This window comes from Clarias gariepinus, chromosome 4 (genome assembly GCF_024256425.1).
Source record: "Clarias gariepinus isolate MV-2021 ecotype Netherlands chromosome 4, CGAR_prim_01v2, whole genome shotgun sequence".
Classification (NCBI taxonomy): Eukaryota; Metazoa; Chordata; class Actinopteri; order Siluriformes; family Clariidae; genus Clarias; species Clarias gariepinus.
The window spans coordinates 35,879,002-35,902,934 of NC_071103.1; the positions used below are offsets into that span (position 1 = coordinate 35,879,002).

A 23,933-nucleotide genomic window follows, 5' to 3' on the forward strand; every position below is an offset into this window, starting at 1 on the left:
TTGTTTTCCCCCGCATGACATGCTTGAAGTAGGGAACACTTATTTCTGCACTCAATCAACATTTTTTGGATTTAAGCATTTTACACAATGTGACCATTTTAATCATAATCTAATGAGAATAAAACACCTTCTAAATAGGGGGTGTTCAAGGGCTGTTCAAGTCAAACCGGGACTTTTGATTGGGCAGAAGAATAGAACATAGTTATGAGAGCAAACTCCCTTTATTTCTCTGAATAATTTTTATGTACACTAATGCGACGTGCCTGAATCCTGATCAGTTTTATTCAAAAATTTTTCACCTTACTGCGTATCCCAGTTATTGAGCTGGGATTTCTAAACTTTATAAACTCACGGATGTAATGCTGTTGGATGATGTGAAAAAAGACGCTAAGCAGATATAAATTAAATGCTATAAATAAATCTCACTCACTCTCACTCATTGTCTATACCGCTTTATCCTATATACAGTGTCACAGGGGGCCAAGAGCCTATCCCAGGAGAGTTAGGGTATGAGGTAGGGTACACTCTGGACGGGATGCCAATCCATCTCAGGGCACACACATATAAACACACTCTCACACTCATTCACACATTAGGACTATGGGAGGAAACCACAGAGTACCCAGAGGAAGCCAACTAATCATGGGGAGAACATTGACATGCACACAGACCTGGAGGTGCAAGGCGACAGTGCTAACCACTAAACCACATTCGTCCCGATTTTGTATTTTATATGAATGATGTTCCTCATTACAACTATATAACAACATCATCTAATGTTAGGGGTTCTGCAGGGTAACCTGTGCTGTATGGAGGTTCTCCAGGACCAGGCTTAGGAAAGACTGCTCTAAACATGGTCCTTTAAAATTTAACTCAGGATTTTGATCATTTAAGTTTTTCAATAAAATTGTAAGAAGAAAAACACACCAATGAGTATCAGCCGACAGGTAAAAATTAGAAGTCATCTGGATTAGGCTGATTAAGTGCTGACAAATGTCTTACGCTGCTACAAATTGACTGAGTGATGTTACTTGTCAAATCTGTCATCCGCTGTTTTGAAGCAAGCAAGTCTCTTGTCTTTATCTGTCACCCAGGTTCTATACCATATTGACTGTGAGCTGAAAACGAGCAAGTGATGGGCTTCATATTAGCAGCTGCTGGACGAATAAGGAAAAAAAGGTGTGCAAGGTCACGTGACGACAGTAATAAGCAGTACAGATTTATACAATCATGCATAGCAACATGGCTTGTTCCATGTGCATGAAGTTATCATAACGTCCATACTGCACATGTCGGGTCAGCCAGGGAGTAAACCCAAACGGTTTCTTGGTTTTTCGTTTTGTTTGGTCTTTTTTTCCACTTTATACAGCACTTTATTCTCTGTTCTAGTAAAAGTAGAAATTCCTAAATATTACTGAAGTATAAGTCCTCCATTTACTTGTGCACTTGTACAGAAGTACTCTTCTTCAAGTTTTAAAAAAATACAGTTGTATAACCTGCTACTCTGAGCCTTTTCGATAGTAAAATCTCTCTTTCTTGCTCTGATTCCCTTTTGTTAAAGTGCTGTTTCTACAACCAGCTACACTTCTGAACACCTGTTGCATCACCCATAATAGTCAGAAGGTAGCGAAATTCCGCAAACAACTTTGGTTAGGTAACTCAATGCCACGTAGAAGTGTAGTTAAGGAGAAATAGACATTGGACAACGGTTCGGAAGGTCCTAGATTCAAACCAAACAGACTTTTGCTGTACTTTTAAGTGAAGTAAAAGTAAAAAGTATCCTCTAATAAACCTATGCATGTAAAATACAGTCAAGTGAAATGTGTACTTAAGCACAGTAACAAAGTACACTTGGTTCCCTTCCACCTATGCATCTAAGGTTGGAGAAATTGAAGATCCCATTGGCATGGTGACATGGCGAATGAACATGAACGTTTTTTTTTTTTTTTTCATTTTTACAGTGGTTTTCAGTTTTTATAATGGTTTGTCATTGGGTGAAAATTAAGCATTAATCTCTGCCGGTTCATTGTTTATGGGCATCAGGTTATGCTTGTTTTCTGCATTATCCTATAGCATTAGTTGGATGTGAGTTGTTTAAATGGTGGTGTTGTGTAGAGCAGTCATTACAGATGTGCCCTCTGTAATCACAAGAGGATTAATGAACGATGTGTGAACAGCCCTCGCAGCCTGACAAGAACCTACCTCAGACACTCATTAAAATCACATCACAGGCATCTTTCTCACACCCTGTTTCCCTCTGGCTTTTGTCTTTGTCTTTGTGTTTGTTCTTTTGAGTATCAAGATACCGTTCTCTATCTTTGCCTATTCTCTCATCTTCTCTTATAACCCCCAGTTATGACTCTCTGCCTCTTTTTTTCTTCTTCTTGCCGGGCCAGGTCACGTTATCCCTCTGGAAGAGCCTCTTGTCTACCCTCTTTATTCAATGCATTATGTATAAAAGCACTTGTGGGTGTTTTACAACCTCTTTTGCCTTATTAAGCCATTATCTCTGCACTTTTTATTATCTCGATAGAGGGGTTAATCAAGTGGGATTGGCACTGAGCCATTCAAATGTGGTCCAAACACCTGAGACAGTGTGTACTGCTGTGCCTGTTTGCTCGACCTGGAACCATTTGAACCGTGTGCATGTAATGTGTCATATGGCATTTCAGACTGATTATCAGGTCATGGTCATGAGTGTGTAACAAGAGTGAACTTTGAACAAGCATTGTTGTGGAAGCGGTGCCGTGGTCAGTCTGGACCACCCATATAAAACAAACTGTGCAAAACTGGGCCATGATGGTGGGTTAACAGAGATTTGGCAGCAGATGGTGCTGATCCCGGAAGCTGATATTGTGTCTGCTTTTTGGTGCATCTGTTTGATCAGATGGCTGTAATGGATTGGGTTCAGATGTGGGTTCAAATGTGCACACGCACAAAATGTTTCATCGCTAAAGGCATCTGTTTAATATAGCTGCAGAAAATACAGCATTAGTCTACATGTAAGAGTGTTCTAAATGTTTCTTGGAGACAGTGGTTTTGATTTATCATAATTTGTTAATAGACTGTTATCTATCTTCGAAAGAAATGTGTCATAAACAGGTCTGGAGATATATAGATAGAGAACATCATTTCTATTTCTTTAAGTCATCCTCTTCATCGCATCATCCTGAGCATGTGACCCTACTAATAGCTCAAAAACTACATGATCCATCTGTAGTTCTATGTCAATCTGTTGGTCCGGTAAACATCTTCAACCATGGCTTGAAACACTTTTCCCAATGATAACAGCAACCGTCTAACAGCCATTCTCTTTCAGGCATTGATGTCCTTCAGAAATGAGGGTCCACAAGATCTCAAAGGAATCGTAAGGCCAACACATTATCAAGTCACTGACACTGTGTGGCAGCTCAAATATTAGGGCCTGAGCTCAATGTGATCTCATCTAGGTCATGAATGGCACTTGTAACCTTCAGAGACTTTAAGTAGAATGACCCAACATGTAAAAGACTCAAAGTAGGGATAAGTGTACATATTCTTTGGATGTATTAGTCAGCTTAGTGGAACACTAAATGTACTAGATGAATTTGTGGTGGAACGGAGTTATCAAGAGAAGTACAAGAAATATTAAGGGGGCTTGGGAAATTTAAACAGGGCTAAGGAATGAGAGTCTGAAAAAAGGTGAAATAGGGCTGAAAAGAGTTGAAGGAAGTGTGAATGGGGGTTGGGAGAAGGTCAATATGGTGAGATTGTAGAAGAGGATAAGAGGAATTGAATTGACGTTCACAGAGCTCCATGAGAGCTTGGGATGCTAAGACGCCTGACAATAGTAAAGAAAAGGCCTGATTGGTGGCAGTGATGAGTTGTAGGAATGCTGAATTGGTAGTTGAGACAAGATGCAGGAAAGCAGAATTGGTGGTTGAGATGAGTTGTAGAAAGAAAAGCTGAATTGGTGGTTGAGAGAAGTTATAGGAAGACTAAATTGGTGGGTGTGCAAAGTAGTAAGAAGCCTGAATTGTTGGCTCAGTAGAATTGTAGAAAGGCTGAATTCTTGGTTGACACAAGTTGCTGGAGAACTGAGGTGGTGGCTAAACAGAGCTGTGAAGCTGACTTGGTGGTTGAAACAAGTTGTAGGAAAGCTAAACTGGTGGTGAAACAGAGTTGTAAGGCTGAATTGGTAGTTGAGAAAGACCAATTTGGTGGGTAAGTAGAGCTATAAAGTTACATTGGTGGTTGAGACAAGTTGTAGGAAGGTTGATTTGGTGGTTGTAAGAGGGCTAACCTGGTGGATACGCAGAGTTGTAGGAAGACTGTATTGGTGGTCGAGACTAGTTTAGTCAAGCTGAACTGGTGGTAGATGGGATTTTGTAAGCAATTGTCTAAGCGCAATTGTAGGAAGACTGAAGTGGTATCTAAGCGGGGTTTTCTAAGGATGGCTGAATTGCTGACTGAGAGGAGTTGTAGAAAAGCAGAATTAGGGGCTAAGTGGAGTTGTAAAAAAGCTGAATTGGTGGCTGAGAAGAGTTGCAGGAAGGTTAAATTGGTGGCTGAGAGGATTTGTAGGAAGACTGAATTGGTGGCTAAGAAGAGCTGTAGGAAGGCTGAGAAAAGTTGTAGGAAGGCCGAGAGGAAGTGAAAGCATTTTGAGGGGGCAACAATGTATTTCCCTTAGTGCTGGCCCAGTAGGCTGTTCTGACTGACAGCTCCCTGCTGATGGAGCTAAAAGCATGACTGGCTCAAAATCTGTCTCACAGGCTGCAGGGCCATCTGGACCTTGCACACATTAAAAGGTTGGACACTGTTTGAGGCGACATTGCAAAGCTGTGCACAGTTCGTCTTGCGAGGAGGGGCTGTGTCAGCAAGGGTTGTGTTCTTGCTAGCAAGACAAAGGCCAACTAACTGTAAAAGCAGGGCAAGGGGGGGAAACAAAGTGCAGATCCTTCATGCCTCACAGACCTTCATGTAAAAAGAGAGAGAGGAAAACGGAAACTTATAATGTTATGTACAGGGTAAAACATACTAAGATGCAGACAGGGCTTAAACGGAGCAGATTACTCAAAACAAACAGATGTGAAATGGGTGTGTGAGCCCTGTGCTGAGATTTCTAAAATTCCTCTCGCAAGGTTTACCCGTTGAATGGATATACACGTTTATAAGGTCTTCCCTTGGTGGCAGGCACAAGGATGATACGGCACCGGCGAGACACTATAAAAACTTACTGAATGAATTGTTAAATACCTCTATAAAGAAAAATAAGACAGGGTTTTTTTTTTTTTTCTGTAGCCATGGCTGCTCTGCTAGGCTCTGATAAGGTAGAGAGAGAGTGTGAGGAAGGAGAGAGAGTGGTTTTTCACACACGAACAATGTGATTGGATTCTCAGAACCGCAGACAACCGTCATTGCTATGCAGCTGATAATGCATGTTAACACAATGACAGGAGTTAATTGTATGTGTATCTAAACGTCGAGATTTATTAAGTTGGTACGTTTACAAAAAACCCAGACCACTCCTTCTGTCATGACAAAACTCGTAATATATATTTTATATATTTAATATAGTTATACCATCAGTACTGCTTGTGTCTTCTTGAAATATGTTGTTCGGTGTATATTTGCTCGATTAATATTAAAATTCTACTGTTTAGTGGATTTTTTTTATTTATTAGATTTTCTCCCTAATTTAGTCGTGTCCAATTCCTCCCAGTCACTAGGGGGCTCCATATTAGGGCTACTACTACCACCCAGCCGGGAGGCCCGAAGACTATCACGTGTTTCCTCTGAACCATGTGATGCCAGCAAACTGCATCTTTTCGAACTGCTCGGTCACGCACCGTTGGGGGCGGCGTAACACACTCGGAGGACAGCGCTATCCGCTCGTGTGAGCGGACAGACGCCCCTGATTAGCTGTAGCTCAGCCGATCAGCTCTCTCTAGGCCTCCGGAGGCCCTCTTTAGTGAATATTTACCCACTAGGTGCAATAAAAACTCTGGGAAAGTAACTGGGCTACAACACAGTGGTGCAACATCTAGAAAAACAAGCAAATCAATAGAAACAAACTAGCTTTTATCTAGCAAATTGAACTGTTTTTTTTATTGTTGCTCGCTGGAAGGAAATAAATTAGGATCTCAATTGAATTTAAACTGTATGGAGTTTTAAACAAGGAATTTATGAAGATTAACTTTGGCTGAATGGTGTGTCTCACATGTCACTATGGACAAGCCACCATTAGTTCTCAGCTCCCTGAGTTTCTAGTGTTTCCCCGGTATTGATCTTGTTTACATGTATTAATAATGGATCACAAAGATGGATTTGTCCCGGTTGACCTTGTGCTCTGGGCTTTTTTGCCCATCAATATAATGTCAAAATAAAAAATAAAAAAAACAGTACATATATCCAACCTTATCTGGCTCCAAGTAATTTACAAAGGGAATCAATAGTTGCTAAAATGCACCTTAAAGACTTTGTTGTATCAGCCAAACTTTTGATTCTAAAGCCATCCCCGTGGAATACTAATCACCACTCAAGAATTCCTTTTAGTTCGGTGGCCCTTCGGCTCACCTCAGCTCCCACAGGATCGCCTCCTGGGTCAGGGAGCAGTGGAGGAAATTTCCCGGCTGACATTTGTGTTCCAGGTACAATATTGACTTCTGATGGGAGACGGCAGCATCATTGCAGCTGACATTTTGCATTAGCGGGGAAATAAATGTGGTGGCTGCTGATGGCGAGAGCTGTAGTAAAGTTGTACTTATAAAATGTGGCTGTAATGCAGCACCAATGCCTGATAAACTGGAATATCACTCAACGTGTGTGTGATAATGTGTATAAATCTCAGTGAACCAGAAGTTGCCTTAGGGTCCTATATTGTTAATCAGAAATGTTTAAAGTCTAACTGTAGGGCTGCTACTACGTCTACTGGTTTAGAGATTACTGTATGAAATGAAAATCTTTTTTGACTGTTATTATGGACTCTAAACACATTCCTCTCTCTCTCTCTCTTTATATATATATATATATATATATATATATATATATATACTGTATATATTTATGTATATAAAATAAAACTTTAAAGTTGGCGTATCTGTACGTTTAAGAAATTTGAGAAAAAATAATTTGGTCTGTCTGTTTGTCTGTATGTTTGTGTATGCATTATATAAAAACTACTAACCGAATTTTTCGCAGATGTATTTGGCTGAGCTTAAGATAACATAATGGCTTTGTTTCATCGCAATCGGTCCACTGGAAGAGAAGAATTTTAATGGAAAACGCACTTATAACATAAAAAAAACACAAAAAAATCTTTAGTTCATCTCAAAATTCAACAGATGGCGCTGTTATTATTTTAATACGCAATTATGAGTGTGCAATTAAATTCCACATGAACGTCGTTGCAGGCACATCTAGTATATACACGTCTATAGACTGGAGAGGGCAAATATAATAAGGCATTATATGATTCATGGCTTTGTGTTTAACAATGCACCTCCAGGGTCCATGTTCAATTCCGAACTGTTTGCATGGAGTTTGCATGTTCTCCCTATGCTTGGAGGGTTTCCCCCGGTTCCCAAATTGACCGTAGTGTGTGAATGAGCATGTGAGTGTGTGTGGATGGATTGGCACCCTGAGCTAATTCTCTAGCCTGAATTCTCTAGTCTAAATATCAACAAAAATTGCTTTAATTCAAATGTAGAAATCTCAAAGTTTGTGTCGGAAATCGAACAAACAAGAAAGCGTAAGGATTTAAGCAACTTTGACAAGAGCCAAATTGTGATTGCTTTAGATGACAAAACAACTGGGCTTACAGGTTGGTCCTTGTGTGTACTGGTCCAAGAATTGACAACTGGTGAACCAAAACAGAGCACCCAGTGCTTAATGATGCACATGGGGAGGAAAGGCTGCCCCGTCAAGTCTGATCTCACAGGTGAGGTACTGTAGCAAAAATTGCTGATTACATGAATGCTGCCACAATTGAAAGCTGTGACTTTGCTGTATTTGGGCTGCGTATCGAGAGTGTCCATGCTGACCCAAGTCCACCCACCAAAAGCATGAAAAAATTGAAGAAAAAATTCTAAAAATACATTAGCGTAATCCTGACATGCTGTGCATACCTATTATACTGTCAAACTGAGGTTGTAGTCTTTCAGGCCTTGTGCATTATCTAGTGCTGCCTTCAGTCAGGCGTGGCATTGACTTCATGAAAACGTTAACACTAAAGGTGTGTCTGAAAACACGTGCAAACTTGTAGACGTCTACAAAAATGTGCAAACTGATTTACTAACAAGGTCTATGGAGGATTGTATCTTTCAAATGAGCAAAACAACACATCTGTTTTTATGTGTTCACCTTAATGTGTGTGCAGTTTGTCTCCAAAGGTGCGAAGTACAGGGAGGGGTTAGTGCAAATAGCCTAGCACAGTCTGATTTACTGCAGGCTGAAAGTAACTTTGGGAACAACGATTCTGTGCACAGATGATGTTACGCACAGTGTGGAGGAAAGAATCATTCGACCATCAAACATTTTTTTTTTTTTTCAGTTTGACAAGAAATGAAGGTCTATAATTTTATCATAGGTTTATTTTAAAGCATAGAGGCAGACTATTAATTAAAAATCCAGAAAAAAGTCGAGGTTATAAATTGAGTAGGTTTCTTAAGAGGAATTTTGGTCCGCTCTTCTTTACAGACCTTCTTTAAATCCTTAGGGTTTCTTGCCTGTGGGTTAGAGATTGGCTAGGCTGCTTCATGACCTTAATGTGCTTCTTCTTATGGCACTCCCATGTTGCCTTGGCGGTTTGCTTCAGGTCATTGTCATGCTGGAAGAACCATCCACAACCCATCTTCAGGAGGTTCTTATTCAAAATTTTTACAATACATGGCCTCATCCATTGACTCCCTAATACGGCAAAGTCAGTCTGTACTTTTAGGAGAGAAACAGCTGCAAATCAGGATGTTTCCACCTCTTTGTTTTATTTAATTTTATTTTATTTCCTGATTTTCTCCCTAATTTTGTCGTGTCCAATTCCTCCCCGTCACTAGGGGGCTCCCACATTAAGGCTACTACCACCACTCAGTCGGGGGGGGAATCCGAAGAGTATCACATGTTTCCTTCCTGTATTTCTTAAAAACTGTCACATACATAGATGATTTATGACGTTGGTGTCTTATTTGAAGAGAGCTTTTTAAAAACAGAATATAATCTCCTGTCTGGACTTTTTATTTTATGTCTGTTATACACTGCAAAAATGACATACTTGTCAAGTGAAAATATCATTAATTCAGTCATTTTTATATACAGATTTTTAACATACAATTACAGAAATCAAATATAAAATTATTACACTTATTTTTGGACATATATTCCTAAATCGTTAAGTGTAAACGTCTTGTTCATTAAAAGTTTTCTTGTTCATTCATAAACATTTATCTCTTAAAAGAAGCAAAATCATTTAACATTAGAACATTCAATTTTCTTTAAAAATTTTGTAAAATGCATCTATAAATAAGGTTAATACTTGTTTTTTTTTTCGGTGATATACTGTATATTTGACAAGATTTAAGACATTTTCACATACGAATGTGCGCTGCAAAATATTGACATCAAAAGTTGAAACATCCTAAATGTCGTCAAAATGATATAGAATTTAATAATAAATAAACAAGATATGATTACAAAATGTGATTTTATACAGATTTTGCTGATTTTAACCTTAAAAAAGTAAAGAAAAGTTTTTTTTGGGCAGAAAGTGTTTTCTAATTTGAATTATTTATTTCTAAAAAAGAAAGAAAGAAGATGACGAGCTTAGAATATGTAAAAATAAACAAAACTATATAGGCCTACAGTATATACAGTATATATATATATATATATATATATATATATATATATATATATATATATATATAATTTTGGTAATTTTGGTCCATCCAGCAAAGAGGAAAGAAACGCCCTATGTTGTGACGTAAGACTACTGATGCATATTTAGTTCACACCAGACAGGGCCAGTATCTGGACTGTGGTCACCTGATCGCGTTTATTATTATTTTATTTTTTTTATATTTCTTCTTAAAGCTAATTTTTATTTAGACAGTTCATTTCATCTTCCCTGTTAATTTAAATATTTCCACAGGTCTTTTGTTGTGTCACTATATGTGGACATACAGCAGTATTATTGCGTGCATGTGGTAGACACTTTATCACATATCGCTGCACTGGTATCACATATAAGAACATAATTCTGTATAATTTATATTTATATTATATTAAATACAAGTAACATTATGGTATTCTTAGTCTTATTATTGTACATACTTATTCTTTTAGTCTTCTCCTTATCTTTTTTCTTTTTTCTTAAAAATCTGCACAGTCTGGAGTTTATTGTAATTGCATTTCATTACTGTTGTCCAACCATGTAGTGACAAATAAAATTCTTGAATCTTGAAACCAAACCACTTTCTCAGAGGAAGAGACTGTGAGCTTTCATAGTGACCAAGAGAGGGAGCGGAGGCATCAGCCACCATCCCAAACTTTACAAACTCTCACAACTCAGCTTGAAGACAAGCACATTTTGAGCACAATTTTCAGACACGCACACACACAGCTTTTTCCGCTGAGCAAAATTTTCAGCTGGACATTTCAGGTTTTTGAAACATGCAGGTACGCTAGCGATGTTTTGAGACAAATGCATGTACAATGCCCTTAATCACGGTAAGACAGTAATGTAACTCCATAGTATCATCACGTCAGAAAAGTAAGCATGCACACACCATAGGCACACTGCCCGTGATCCTGTACCCAGTTTACTGGTATATAATTGATAACCGATGGTATTGAATTGACCTGGCGGAGGTGTTAGTGATGTGGCTGATTGGTGTAGAAACATCTGTCTATATTCAAGGTTTTACTCCAGTCTTTGATGCACTATGTCATAGACTTACTTGTAACACCCGATAAGGGGAAGTGAAATATTTTGTTCACGTATATTTTACTGTTTATTATTGAATATGTGTGAGAAATACGTTAACAATCTCACCTTAAATACATAAACTATGAACAGTTCTTTCTATTTTAGTAAGAAATAAAAGACACTGCTTGGTACGATGCCGAAAAAAACAAAAAGACTTTCCTGTAACACTGGAGACTCCTTCCTTTTAAATTATCGTCACTAATGTTGTGGCACAGTGCTCTAAGTAACTGAGGAATCAATCAGGAGGGTTTAAAAGGAGACAGAACCTTTCCCAGTGTTGGTGTTTGCTCTTCAAGTCTCTGGTCACATCAGCCCATTCCCAGTAAATTACTCTGGGACTTTTCTGATTTCACACACCCCATCACAGCTGTGTTTGTCATTACACACACTCTCTCACACTGTAACTCCTTCATTTTTCCTGATATAGAATATCTTTTTAGTTGCTCAAAACATGCCGGGTTTGTCTTTGATACATCACTCAGACCATTACAACATTTCATTTTTTTTTTTTTTTTTAAATAAAATGAAAATGTCGCTCTATTCATGCCTGATGAATACAGATTTTAGGGAAATGAATCGGTTTTCATCGCGTAATTTTAAAAGGAATCGACCGCTCTGAATACAACTAATGGGCCCCTAATAGTGGAGAGGAGATTTTGAGAGGTACCGATGATTAACGTGGACAGTTAGGAAAAAGCCTATTATAGGAGAGATGGGGTTTTAGTCTGGTGAGAATTTGGATATGAGCTTTGAAAAAAATCTTGAGCAGTTTTAGGAAATCTTAGCATGGCCTCATTTCATTTCTGAGAGGTTGGAAAAAGGATTGGAGCGGTAGACGGCAAAGTGTTTTTGGAGTGTTTCTGGCTGAAGAAATGATTTGCATCTCTCTCTCTCTCTCTCTCTCTCTCTCTCTCTCTCTCGCTCTGTATCCTATGTCTAGTTCTGTTTCAAGTGTCACTCCAGTTTCATTTAAGGGACACAAGTGCAGCCACACAGGAACAAAACACTCAACAATGGGAGTCAATTCATTGACTTTGAATATGCATAAAAGAAACCCATTTCAGTTATTTGCCCTTGTTCTCTCTCTCTCTCTCTCTCTCTCTCTCTCTATCTCTCTCTCTCTCTCTCTCTCTCTGCATCCCTGTCTGCAGTGTGTGTGATCTAAAATGATCTCTTCTTCCTCACGGATGTAGTGTATTACCACCGAGATCCTCCGTTGCCATCAAACCCAAGTCTGACCTGCATCCTTCCATCACATCCTGGTTGGATCTTCCCTCATGATCCTGGGCCTCAGGCCAGAGATATCATATGCCCTCTGTTTTTAAAGAGCATCAGTGTTTGGCATCGCTCTTAATCTCTTTAATGTCACCAATAAACGTTGTTTAATTAAGGTGACATTGGGTTTAGTGGTTAATTATGCCTGGAAGGCATTTAAAGAAAAGTCTGAGTCTGTACTTACCTCTGTTTTATGGTGTGGTTAAGCATTAATCTGATGTTTGGATTGCTTAAAAAGAAAGATTGGACCAAAGCATTGATGGTAACTTTGCTTTTCTTAGACTGTATGGCATTTTTATTTATTTATTTTTTTTATTTTACATTTGTTTTCCTATTTAACAGTAATATTTTATTACACAAGGCACACTCAAATCTGTTTAGTCTGAAGGTGTTGATTGTGTTAATTTCTGTCACTTTTTTCACACTCTGCCAAAACATACCAGTATGTGGATTAACTACACTAAACACCCCCTAGGTGTGAATCCAAAGTCTGTTTCCCCCTCGTACCCAGCGCTCTTCGTATCCACCGTGACCCAGAGCAAAATAAAATCTCTTACTAAATATAAATGAATGAGTGGAACAGTTTGATCTTTGATGTCTGTGTATATTTCAATCTTCAATCAATCAAGCAGGGCTGTAAATGAATGTGAAGCGACTTTGGCCGCTCAGTCATACCGGGCTCTCATTTCGGGTATTAACCACGCCCTCACCTTAGACTGCTTGTGGATATGTTTGCTTTACTGATCAGTGTTTTGTCTCATAGTGGCGCTTTACGTCACTGATTTATTTTTAGAACATATGACATTTACATGTTTATATTTATACGAGAGTAATCGGTTTTTAACTTTCAAAATAAACATACTTTGATCTGTCCGTTCATCTTTGAAGGTTCGGTTTTCATACTCTACTTTCCTTTACTTACTGTAGAGTAAGCCATGCTGTTATGCTTTTAGTTCAGTTTTTTTCCTGCAAAATCTGTCTGTTCTCTGTAAACTATCACGCTAATTAGCTCTGCTGAATGACATGTACAGTACAGCCACGCTCACCTCGCTAGATTATTGGAAGAGTATATTAATTATTCTTATTTATCAGAAAAGCATCAGGGTCTCGATAGAACTGTTACATCACATCATTTAGTGATGCCTACAAGTTTTCATTTTTAAGTGGACGGTGAGGGGGGGGGGTCATCTTAAAAGAGGCTTTCTGGATAAAACATATTTCATCATAAGCAATAAAATGCTCACGTTGTCTATCATTTGATTTACAGATATGAATTACTTTAAGGGGACACATAGAGCCAAATATGCTAATACAGAGAAATAGATTTGACAGAAATCTCCATAGTTTCCAGTCAGGGGCGGACTGGCCATCGGGAGCACCGGGACATTTCCCGGTGGCCTGACGGTCGTTCTGGCCTGCCGGCTGCCGCTATGCAGACGATCAGCCTGGCATGTGATAGACTGGTGTATAACTACGAATTAATTGACGGATCTCTCAATCTACGAATCAGGCAATGGAAAGGGAGGGGAAGATTAGAAGATCAGGAGGGAAAATTACACTCCCACATCACATGACCCAACGTCAGCGACGCACTGCCTAATATCTGGCTATATCATCTGACTAAATCGTTCAAAAAATGGAGCGTAAACGCAAAGGAGGAGCAGAGAGTCAGCGTATAAAAAAAAGGAAAAAAGCCCTGGCCGCAGACGCAGCAAGCTGCTGCAAAATCCCAGCCATGTTCGCCAGTAAGGGAACAGGTCGGTCAAGATTACATCTACATTATATCTATAATAATTTGGCAGACGAACACTTTCATCCAAATCACTTAGATCACAATCGATAAAACTAAACCAACAAACGAGCAACAATATGTAAGTGCTGCTGTGCTGTGTCAAGTCTCGTTTCGTCTGAAAAGGTGACGAAGGAAGCAGCAGCAGTAGCACTAGTGCTGTAAATGCTCCTGCTGTTGAGCTAGAGGTGGCGGACAGTTCAGCGTTTGAGTCAGAGCAGGGACCTTCAGGTAAAGTTAAAGATAAGCAAAACTAAACATGCAGGCAGCAGGCTATACTTTTTAAACAACATGTGCTTTTTTATGATTTATAAGATCAGTAGTAGGACTGTGATTTTGGGGACATACAACTGATGGCTGCACAATTATAAGTACAGATTATTGAACACGCTTATTTCATATTGCAGAGCAACTACATGTGCAGAGTGAGAGAGAGAAGGATTCAGGGAAAGATTAAGGAGACAGTGAAAGCCTTTATATCTCTTTTGATTATGTCCACAGTCTAAGGATTTAGATTTTTTTTTCAAACGCCTACTGGTGTACTAGTAGTGCTAATTACTAACTGTTTACTCTTACTGGTCTGTTCCACATAATGCCATAATTGAGTAAACATTGTTATCTGTTACTTACGCTGTCATAGGTTTTGTTAAGTTTATTTGTGTTTGTGTTTCTGATGCATTTGATATACTAGAGTTGAGCACTGAAAATACATAAAATGTAAATATTTCAACATGTGAATGTGTCTCTTATTATCTCTTTTAAAAAGCCAATTTTCTATTTGTCATTGGTTTGGTAGTATAAATGGTGTATTCCTAGTGAGTTGTTAAGGGCTATTTTTTATTCATTTATATTGCATCTGGTAGTCTACCTGTTACAATAATAGGGTTAGCCTACAAGTTTATCAGTCCAGTAGATTACATGAATAGGGTGGTGGTGACTGCAGCAGCAGAGGTGGCCTGGGAGTGGAGTCAAATTCCCGGCCTGAATTATTGTCCCAGTCCGCCACTGTTTCCAGTGCATATGATGCTATACTGTATGTAGCTTGCGTGATGAATGGATCGCTTATTTATTCTACTTGTGTAGCCTTTACATTATAACGGATTTTACCCAGTGTCATCAGTTTCAGTGAGTTTCAGGCAAGCCACGCGAGGCTTCCTATCATTACTCGCAATTCCAGTTACTTACAGGACCGCCATGAGCTGCGAACGTCCTCTACATACACACACACACAAACACACACACACACAGTGAAAGAAAGTGAGATACAGACACAAAGAGACCAGGATGTGAGGTACTAGGAAAATATACGCACCATGAGACCTATTACCAGGTTCGATTTTCCAAGATGTTAACCCCTTGACCACCCAAGTGAGACTGGAGAACTTTGAAGGTACTTCCTGGAAGTTTAACATTTTATTTTATCAAGCATGGTGCACCCTCATCAACTACTTCATTAGGTACACCTGTTCAACTGCTCGTTAGGGCAAATTTCTAATCAGCCAATTACATGGCAAAAACTCAATGCATTTAGACATGTAGACATGGTCTCAAGATGATTTACTGAAGTTCAAACTGAGAATTAGAATAGGGAAGGAAGGTGATTTAAGTGGCTCTGAATGTCAGTACACGATAAAACTAAACAACATATTATCTCATTTTCAGGGAAGACAGATTAGCATTTTGTCCCGTACCCCAGTAAATTTAATAGGTATACCCCGGCTACCCCACTGTAAAAGGTCTAGCTAGGCAACCACTGTACCTTACCATTCCAGGTGCCTGGCTAACATCTGCTATTCCACAATGCTTATTATCTATGGTGTATGTGTGTTTATGTGTGTGAATGTCCCCACTGGGGTCGGAGCAGCTAATTGCTACATGTACTGTAATAGCACATTTTGATTTTTTTTTTTAACAAATGAGAAGCTGTGTGGTGTGAATCATGAGTCTATAAGTGTGTGTGTGTGTGTGTGTGTGTGTTTATGCAGCTTGGCTGAACATCTGTCCCACAGCCTGGACAGGATTGAGTCACACCCATTTTGTGAATTTAGGGACAGGGGCCAGACTGTTTTTCAGACGGCTGCATGAGTTTTTCCAGTGTTTGCTGCTCACACACACACAAACACACACATGCTACACACACAGCGGTGTACAGATGGTTCATCTGAAAGCATGCTTGTATCCTGTTGAATAAATGACATGGTTTCATTAGTGACATTGGCTGTGTCCATGAGCATGCGTTGTTACAAAAATGATGTTGACATTTACCATAACTCTCATATCTTTCGATACTGACATGATGATTCTGAAGCAACGTAATGACTGTATCATGGGTTGTGTGTTTCAGGACTTTGCAGACACCATGTTTCATATGGTGAGGGAGAAATACAGCGAGCTGATTGGCTGCTCCGCTCTCATGCACGCATGTCACAAAGGCCTGGCGGGCATCGTCATGACCAGAGGTAGGCTCCACTACTCCGACAAGGAGGCAGAAATCTGTGATGGATGTTAGACATGTCGAGGCCTAAATAGCTGATGTCAGACAGACCGGGAATGTTTATTCCACTGGGATAAAGGTGTGATACAGAGGCAGGAATTTCTGATATAGAGACTAGGATGTCTCATACAGAGGAAGAATTGATGGATACAGAGAAATGGATTTGTGTCTGATAAGGAGGCAGATTTTAATTCAGCAATTTCTGAAATAGAGGCAGGGTTGTTTCAGATTCATTTATTTATTGAAATGTCCCAGTTTCAGAGTTACTAGGTTAGGTAGAAATACAGTATGGAGACTTAGGAAGATCTGATAAAATTTTTCTTTTTAAAAAAACATGGATTTTTGATATATTGGCAGGAATATCAAATTAGGTCTGGCATGTCTGATATAGAGGCAGTAACTCTGATATAGAGACAGGAATGCCATATTAAGGCAGGTCTGTCTGACATAGAGGCAGCAAACTCTAACATAATCTTCAGGAATGTCATAAAGTCAGGAATACCTGACATAGAGGCAGGGATGGCTGGCATAGAGGCAGGTATTTCTGACATAGAGGCAGAAATGGCTTGCATAGAGGCAGGAATGGCTCGCATATAGAGATAGGAATGTTTGACATAGAGGCAGCAATGGCTCGCATAGAGGCAGGGATGTTTAACAAAAAGGCAGTAATGTCTGAAATACAGGGAGGAATTTCTCATTTAAAGGCAGAAATGAATGGCATCGAGGCAGAAATGTTTGATGTAGAGGCAGGAATATCTGACATAGAGGCAGAAATTTATGATATACAGGATTGATGTCAAATGCTGACAAATGCTGTGCTGTCTCACATAAAGGCAGGAATGTCTGACAGAAGTGCTTGGCTGTATAACTGAGGCAGACAGGCAGAGGCAGGAGTGCCTGACATAGGTGTAGTAATGTCTGATATTAAGTCTGGACTGTCCGGCACTGAGGCAGTCATATTTGACATAAAGTAGGAATTTCTAAAAAATAGAGGCTGGCTTGTTTGACTGGCTTGAAAGTCAGGAATGTAATAAAGCAGGAATTAGTGTTGTAGATACAGGAATGTCTAATAAAGAGGAATATCAGGAATATCTAGTATAGAGGCAGGAAGACAGGAATGTATGATATAGAGGTTGAAGGATTTGATGATGTCTGATATAGAGGCAGGAATGTCAATATAGAGGCATAGAGACATTATAAATAACTTACAAACATGCTGTATAAGAAAATCAATACTTTAGATTTAAGATTTAGGAAAGCAGATTTCAATATGAAACTAAAAGCCATCAAAGATGAAATATTTTGCCTGCGGATTTATAATAATAATAATAATAGTCAAGAATCAGTAAAACGTGAGCGACTTTAAGGTTCTTTAAATAGACTGTAAGTGTGTGTTTAAGTTACATAACTTATTTTACTGAACCTGTACATTTTTTGGAACTTTGTGGCATGTTAGTTTCTTCTGAACGTTGTATATGATCTTTAGGATTGTGACCTGCTCTGGAGCATGGAGTGTAAAGTGAACCACAGGAAATTCAATTCAGTTTTGTTTATTTGTACAGCGCTTTTAACAATTGACATTGTTAGCATTGACAAAGCAGCTTTACACAATCAAAAGAATTATCTAAGTTTGTATGAAATGTGAACGTGTATAAATCAAAATGATAAGACTGTCCCTGATGAGCTAACCGAGGACGAGGACGATGGCGATGGCGACAGTGACAAGGAAAAACTCCCTGAGAGTTTAATACAGTGTCGAGTCAAACTAAGCTCAAAGATAGCTAGCTAACCAAATAAAAATAAAAAAACGTTTTTTTTTTTTACTTTGTGAAAACAGGACCCTGGTGTGATAAACTCTCCAGTTTGTATCATTTCTATATTCCTTTTTGACTTCAAGAGCACTGTTAAGAAGAATTCAGAACATACACTCTAAAAAATAAAACTGTGCTGTACTCAATTTTTTTGGTGAAACATTTTTACACTTAAAAATATTGAGTAAATATAAAAAAATATAAAAATCATGTAAAATATACTTCATGAATTGAGTACAAGTCAGTAAAAAAATTAAGTAGACCTGAATAACTATATTTAGTACAATGATGTACAAAATTGAGTAAATGTAATGAAAATTAGAAGTTAATGAAAAATGAAAATTAGTAGATATAATTGAAATGGAAGGTAGAAGATACTGAAAATTATACTATTATTTAATAAACAAATGTGCTACATTTACTAAATATTTAACTGAATGAAAGAAACAATACACACATTTTCATTTTAATTAAACATTTATTTGGCAAATTTGACAAGACATGAAATCTAAACTCAACCTGGTTTACTTTGCAAATGACATGTAACAAGATCATAAACAAAGAGCTGAATTTATGTTATTAGTAAACAGTTTCAGAAACAATACTCCTGCCACAAATATTATACAGTTAACACATGGAAAGTAGACTTTTATATTAGAATCTAATGAGTCACATTTTACATCTGAAAGATTGCACACCTTCACACTTCAGTTTCCTGCAAACTGTGGGATCCATACAAATGTGTGTGCAGACCTTCTCAGGTCTTAAAGAAGCAATGACAGTCTAAATGAAGACAGGACACTAAATATCCATGACCAACAGTACCATGCTTCACTCGATAATGATCGAAATTCCTTTTGATGATACGACAAATGTGCAGAGCTTACACCGCCATCCCATAATGCTGGCACCTGAAAAAGGAACAATAGTATACAAGTAAGTACAAGTGTGACTGTTAATATAAAGTCCACCAGACTGGTAAAATAGTACTTCCGTTCAAATACATACTTTTTGGACTAATAGTCCAAAAATTTTTGGACTAATAGTCCAAAAATCTTTGATTCAATGGTTAAACATTTAATACTTCTGTAACATTTAAAAAGTTGACATTTACCTCCTGTTTTATCTCCATTCAACTTCTCTTCATTAGTGGTGTTGGTGCTGTGAAAGAGATATAGAAAATATATAACATGTTTCACACGAATACACAGACATAAAATCAATCAGTTTTAGGTTCTCTTACTTACATATCAGAACATACATAATGTTTCACTTCAATATTTTAATTTCTTATTACTTTCTCCCAATTCTAATTCTGAGAGAAATATTTTCACTAAATCTTTATATTTCATAGCTTTAGTTATTAGTACAGTACTTAGCACATTTATTTGATAACATCTGCTGCTGCTGCTTGCTTAGTGTTTAATCATGTTAAAAATACTCATATACAGTAACGTATAAAACAGTACCAGAGTCCGGACACTGCACCTCATTTCTGCTGTTTAAACCGGATTTGTTCTGAGTTTCTTCCTTAAAGTGTCGGAGTGACCGAGCAGACTCGCGGTTCAGTGTGTGAGGTGGACCGGTACACATGCTAGTTTTATATCCTCGCCACAGTGGCGGTAGGCTGCGCAAAATCACCGCATTTGGCGGGAGAAATTCAAATATTGCGGCACAACCGCCGCCGTTTACACAGAGAAACCCGGAGGAAACGCGGACATGCACGCGCTGATGCTCGGTGTTAAATCTCTCCTTTTACACCAGAGTTTAAGTGTCTGTATTAAACACGCTTTAGCTGAGCAGTTTGGTGGTTGGAACAAACAAGCTAAATCACACTGAACCCCAGGACTGGCCTGTTGCTAGCTATCGTTAGCTCTGGAGCTCGGCTGTGACAGGATTCAGAACAGTAACTCACACCCTATAAAGTTGTGTGTGCAGGCAGACAGAGTCATTATTACAGTAACTTGTGTTAGCTGTTTACTCACCAGGATTTGTAAGGAATGTTCCAGAATGTTCCAGGTGCTTCATGTCCATTCTCACATCCTCACAGCCTTCTTGTCTCTGATGTTACACCAGACTTCCCATGAGCACTTGCACAGGGCAATTTACTCAATTATTTAAGTTTTTGTTGTTAAAAATAAAGAATATTGAGTTGGAATAATTTATAATTGTAGTTTTTGAAACTAATCAGTACAATTACTCCATTAACAGATATTTTGATTGAAATGTATAAAAAATATTAAGTGCATGTTAAAAATATAATTAAGTTAGTCAAATACTGATTTTTACTAGTGAAGTAAACTTAAATTATAGTGTAAATTTAAGACAAAATGAATAATTGTTTTTTTAGGCATTTATTTTGATTTTTCTAACTCAAACAATCATGTACAGTATGTGACTTTTAGAGATTTTATTAAGGTAACATAACTTTTTTATAACTGTGAAATTTACAAGGCCACAGAATCATTTTTTAGAGTGTATATGACTCCTCAGTTTTGGCTGGAGACTTTCTCTCTCTCTCTTTCTCATTCTCTCTCTCTCTCTCTCTCTCTCTCTCTCTCTGTCTGTGTCTCAGAGTAATTGCTAGAGTTGTATATTAATAAGTAAGTCAGTTATCTTCAAAGATCCAGGCCCAGCAAGCTCGCAGACTTGCAGAACTTGACAGAGAACACTAGGAGCTCTGTTCCGGTTTCTCTCTGAACATCTACTGGACATTACTGCACCAGCGGAATATTAATACATCTCCATCTTTGAACTGCTGCATTTCCTCAATTTCATTCCTTCCAAAGGCGCCTTAGTCGAGGTTTCACAGCAGCTCACTGGCCCCTTTATTGAGTTGTTTCATCCAGCAAAGGCGAAAGCATACAGACTTGAATGTGATCCCGAAAAATCTCATTGAAGCCTCTACCGCCGCTTGGATATTTGGTTTTGAACATCAGATGAGGCCACGTTAGAGGGGATAGAGCATACTCGGTTACACTTGGGACATGCCTGACAATGTTACGAGCGACTCAAAGGTTCAGCTGGACACACTGATACGGAGAGTTATTGCTTCGGTGGGGATGTGATATTAAAAACAACATCTGGTGCCCAGAAACTTTTAATCTATAAAGTTGTTTATGACTGTGTGGTGGGGTTTCTCCTTCACAGAATGTAATATTTGAAGCAATTGAATTGACTTTCAGAAATGAAATGGAGTTCAGGGTATATTGTCCTTTATGTACTCTGGACTGGTCTGTGCTCGGATTAAATTCTGGTCAACATAGTAGTTACTTTATATAAAAACATCCGCCAAATACACATGTGAATGCAAAACTAAATATGATGCAACAGTCTCATTTTAAGAAAAAAAAAGTTCAATGGTCTCAGGTTGTGGGAGAAGCTGAGGATGTAGAAAAATCGCTTAGAAATTTAGTTTTTAGCATATTTAATTATTAATTAATTATTGATTAACGTTCTCTGAGAAAAAAATAGAACACCTTTATTGTCACTGTTTTGTGCAAAACACAACAAAATAATAATAATACTTATTATTATTATTAGTAGTAGTAGTAGTAGTAATTTTCAGCACCTGGATTAAACTAAGCAAATAGGTAAGAGCGTCTTATTGGATAATTACTGCAGTGATTAATATGGTTCAGCTGTCAACACGATATTTAATACTAACTGATGCAGTGAGCAGCTTCTCATTTCTTAAACAATCGTGTCAGAAGAGATATCCTGTGTTCATGGTAAACGTGTTACTTATTCCAGAAGGGTCCAATTATTGTCCTGCAGCCAGCAAAGAAAACAATGAAGGAGATTGTTGAAACTACTAACATTTGTAACAACGTGGGTCTCACATGGAGCAGAACCGCGCATGAGTACTCTACACTGTTGACACACGGTTGCCAGGCAACGCCGCCGCAAGGTAATCAGCCTAAACATTATTTAAGGGTCCTGATGATGTATCAGGGCCAAAGACAGAAAGACAGAAAGAAAGAAAGACAAATCGTTCTCAGAGAGCAAGACAAAGGCGTCTTCAATGACATCTGTGAACTAGAGAGAAAAAGAATTAGTTAAGCATGCGCTCTTGGTTTAAGTTCATTTTGTTAAAACACAAAACTCTCTCTCTCTCTCTCGTATAAATGCCCGGTAAGGGCGTAGGCCCCGAGAGGATGTAGTTTTTATATTTGTAACTTTCAGAGTCCCGTCTGTTCTCGTGTAGACGGCGGAGCTCTGTTTATTTTTGTGTTTTCATTTTTTTTTTATTCCGTTTATAAAAAAAAAGCCATCATCTTCGAAGATTCGAACGTTCAATTAAAAAAAATAAAATGATAAAAAAAACAAAGCTCATGGTTCTGTTTTTATAGTAAAAGTTAAAGCATTTCCGAACATACAATGTGAAGGAAATTTAAGGGATTGGGACTAAACAGTTGTGTAGCAACGGATTTGTTTCCTTCTTTGTGGCACAGGCATATTTCAAGATGATGATGCCAGGATTCATCAGGCTCAAACTGTGAAAAAGTGGTTAAAGGAGCATGAGAAATCATTTACATACATGAATTAGCCCCCAGAATCCAGCTCTTAACCCCACTGAGAATCTTTGGAAAGTGCTAAAAAAGGCTTCACGCAGCAGTCTGTCTTTCCCATCATATACAGTATACAAGGACTTGTAAGAGAAATTAATGTAGGTCTGGATGGAAATAAATGTTATATTTATTTATAAGATATTGCATAAGCTTATCAAAAAGATGGCATAGAAAATGTGTGGCATAATCAAAGCAAAAGAGTGGAGTGTTTTTTTTTTCTTTTTTAAAGGATCATCACAGAGCAGCCTCATCACACGACCCTGAGGTTGATTATTTTATTATAACTGCACATTGCAGTTACTTACTTCATGACATCATTAACATCAGAGGACAGCGGAAGCACCGTTAACCAACGTATTTTCTTTAATAACAAAAAAATAACAGAACAATAACCAGATGATCTACTGGAATACCTACTGTACTGCTTTGTTCCTCAGATGAAAGAGTGTCCTAGCATTAGACAGTGTACGTCAGTGATTCCTCCTGGATTTAATGCCGTATACTAGCGTTAGCTTGTAGCTTGCGTTTTGTATTAGCATGGACGGTTCGGAGACAATTGAAGACTAAGTGTTGTTTAAGATGCCATAACGTTCGTATCGAATGTGTCGTCTTGTTAAAAGTGCTTCCATGATTGGCTTTTAATGTAGCTCATGCTCAGGCATTCGGGAGCATGATGGACATACATCATGATGTCACATGCCATATACATATTACTATACATTACACAATACAACACGACAAACATTCACACACAGGGAAAATATAAAGCTAAAGAATTCTCCTTTCCTGATCGACTTATTATTTACATAAACCAAATCTTTTTTCTTTCCCTAACACTGGCCATGCTGTGCTATTTTAGGTAGCAAATTATTGTTCAACACAATTTCTTAATGCTCTCGGTGATCACCAAGATTAGGACCTCATTTCATTTTCATGCATTTAGTAATGCAACAGCAGCTTATAAAGGATCAATTCATGAGCCGCTTTCAGTTTAATGGGATGTAAATGGGATGTACTTCACCGCTGCTGACCT

The 23,933-nt window shown here is 38.3% G+C and overlaps 1 protein-coding gene and 1 long non-coding RNA gene across 2 annotated transcripts in view; one reads left to right on the forward strand and one right to left on the reverse strand.

Annotated features, from left to right (window-relative positions):
• Positions 1-23,933, forward strand: part of adarb2 (adenosine deaminase RNA specific B2 (inactive)) — a 221,776-nt gene that overhangs the window by 165,042 nt on the left and 32,801 nt on the right. The window contains exon 4 of the mRNA XM_053495458.1: positions 16,369-16,483. Within this exon, the coding sequence (XP_053351433.1) occupies positions 16,369-16,483 (115 nt within the window). The remainder of the gene's footprint in view (positions 1-16,368; positions 16,484-23,933) is intronic.
• Positions 18,820-19,917, reverse strand: LOC128520981 (uncharacterized). Its single transcript, XR_008357975.1, has 3 exons — positions 19,799-19,917; positions 19,444-19,490; positions 18,820-19,240 (listed from the first exon to the last, which is right to left on the reverse strand). It is a non-coding gene; the product is annotated as an uncharacterized LOC128520981 (long non-coding RNA).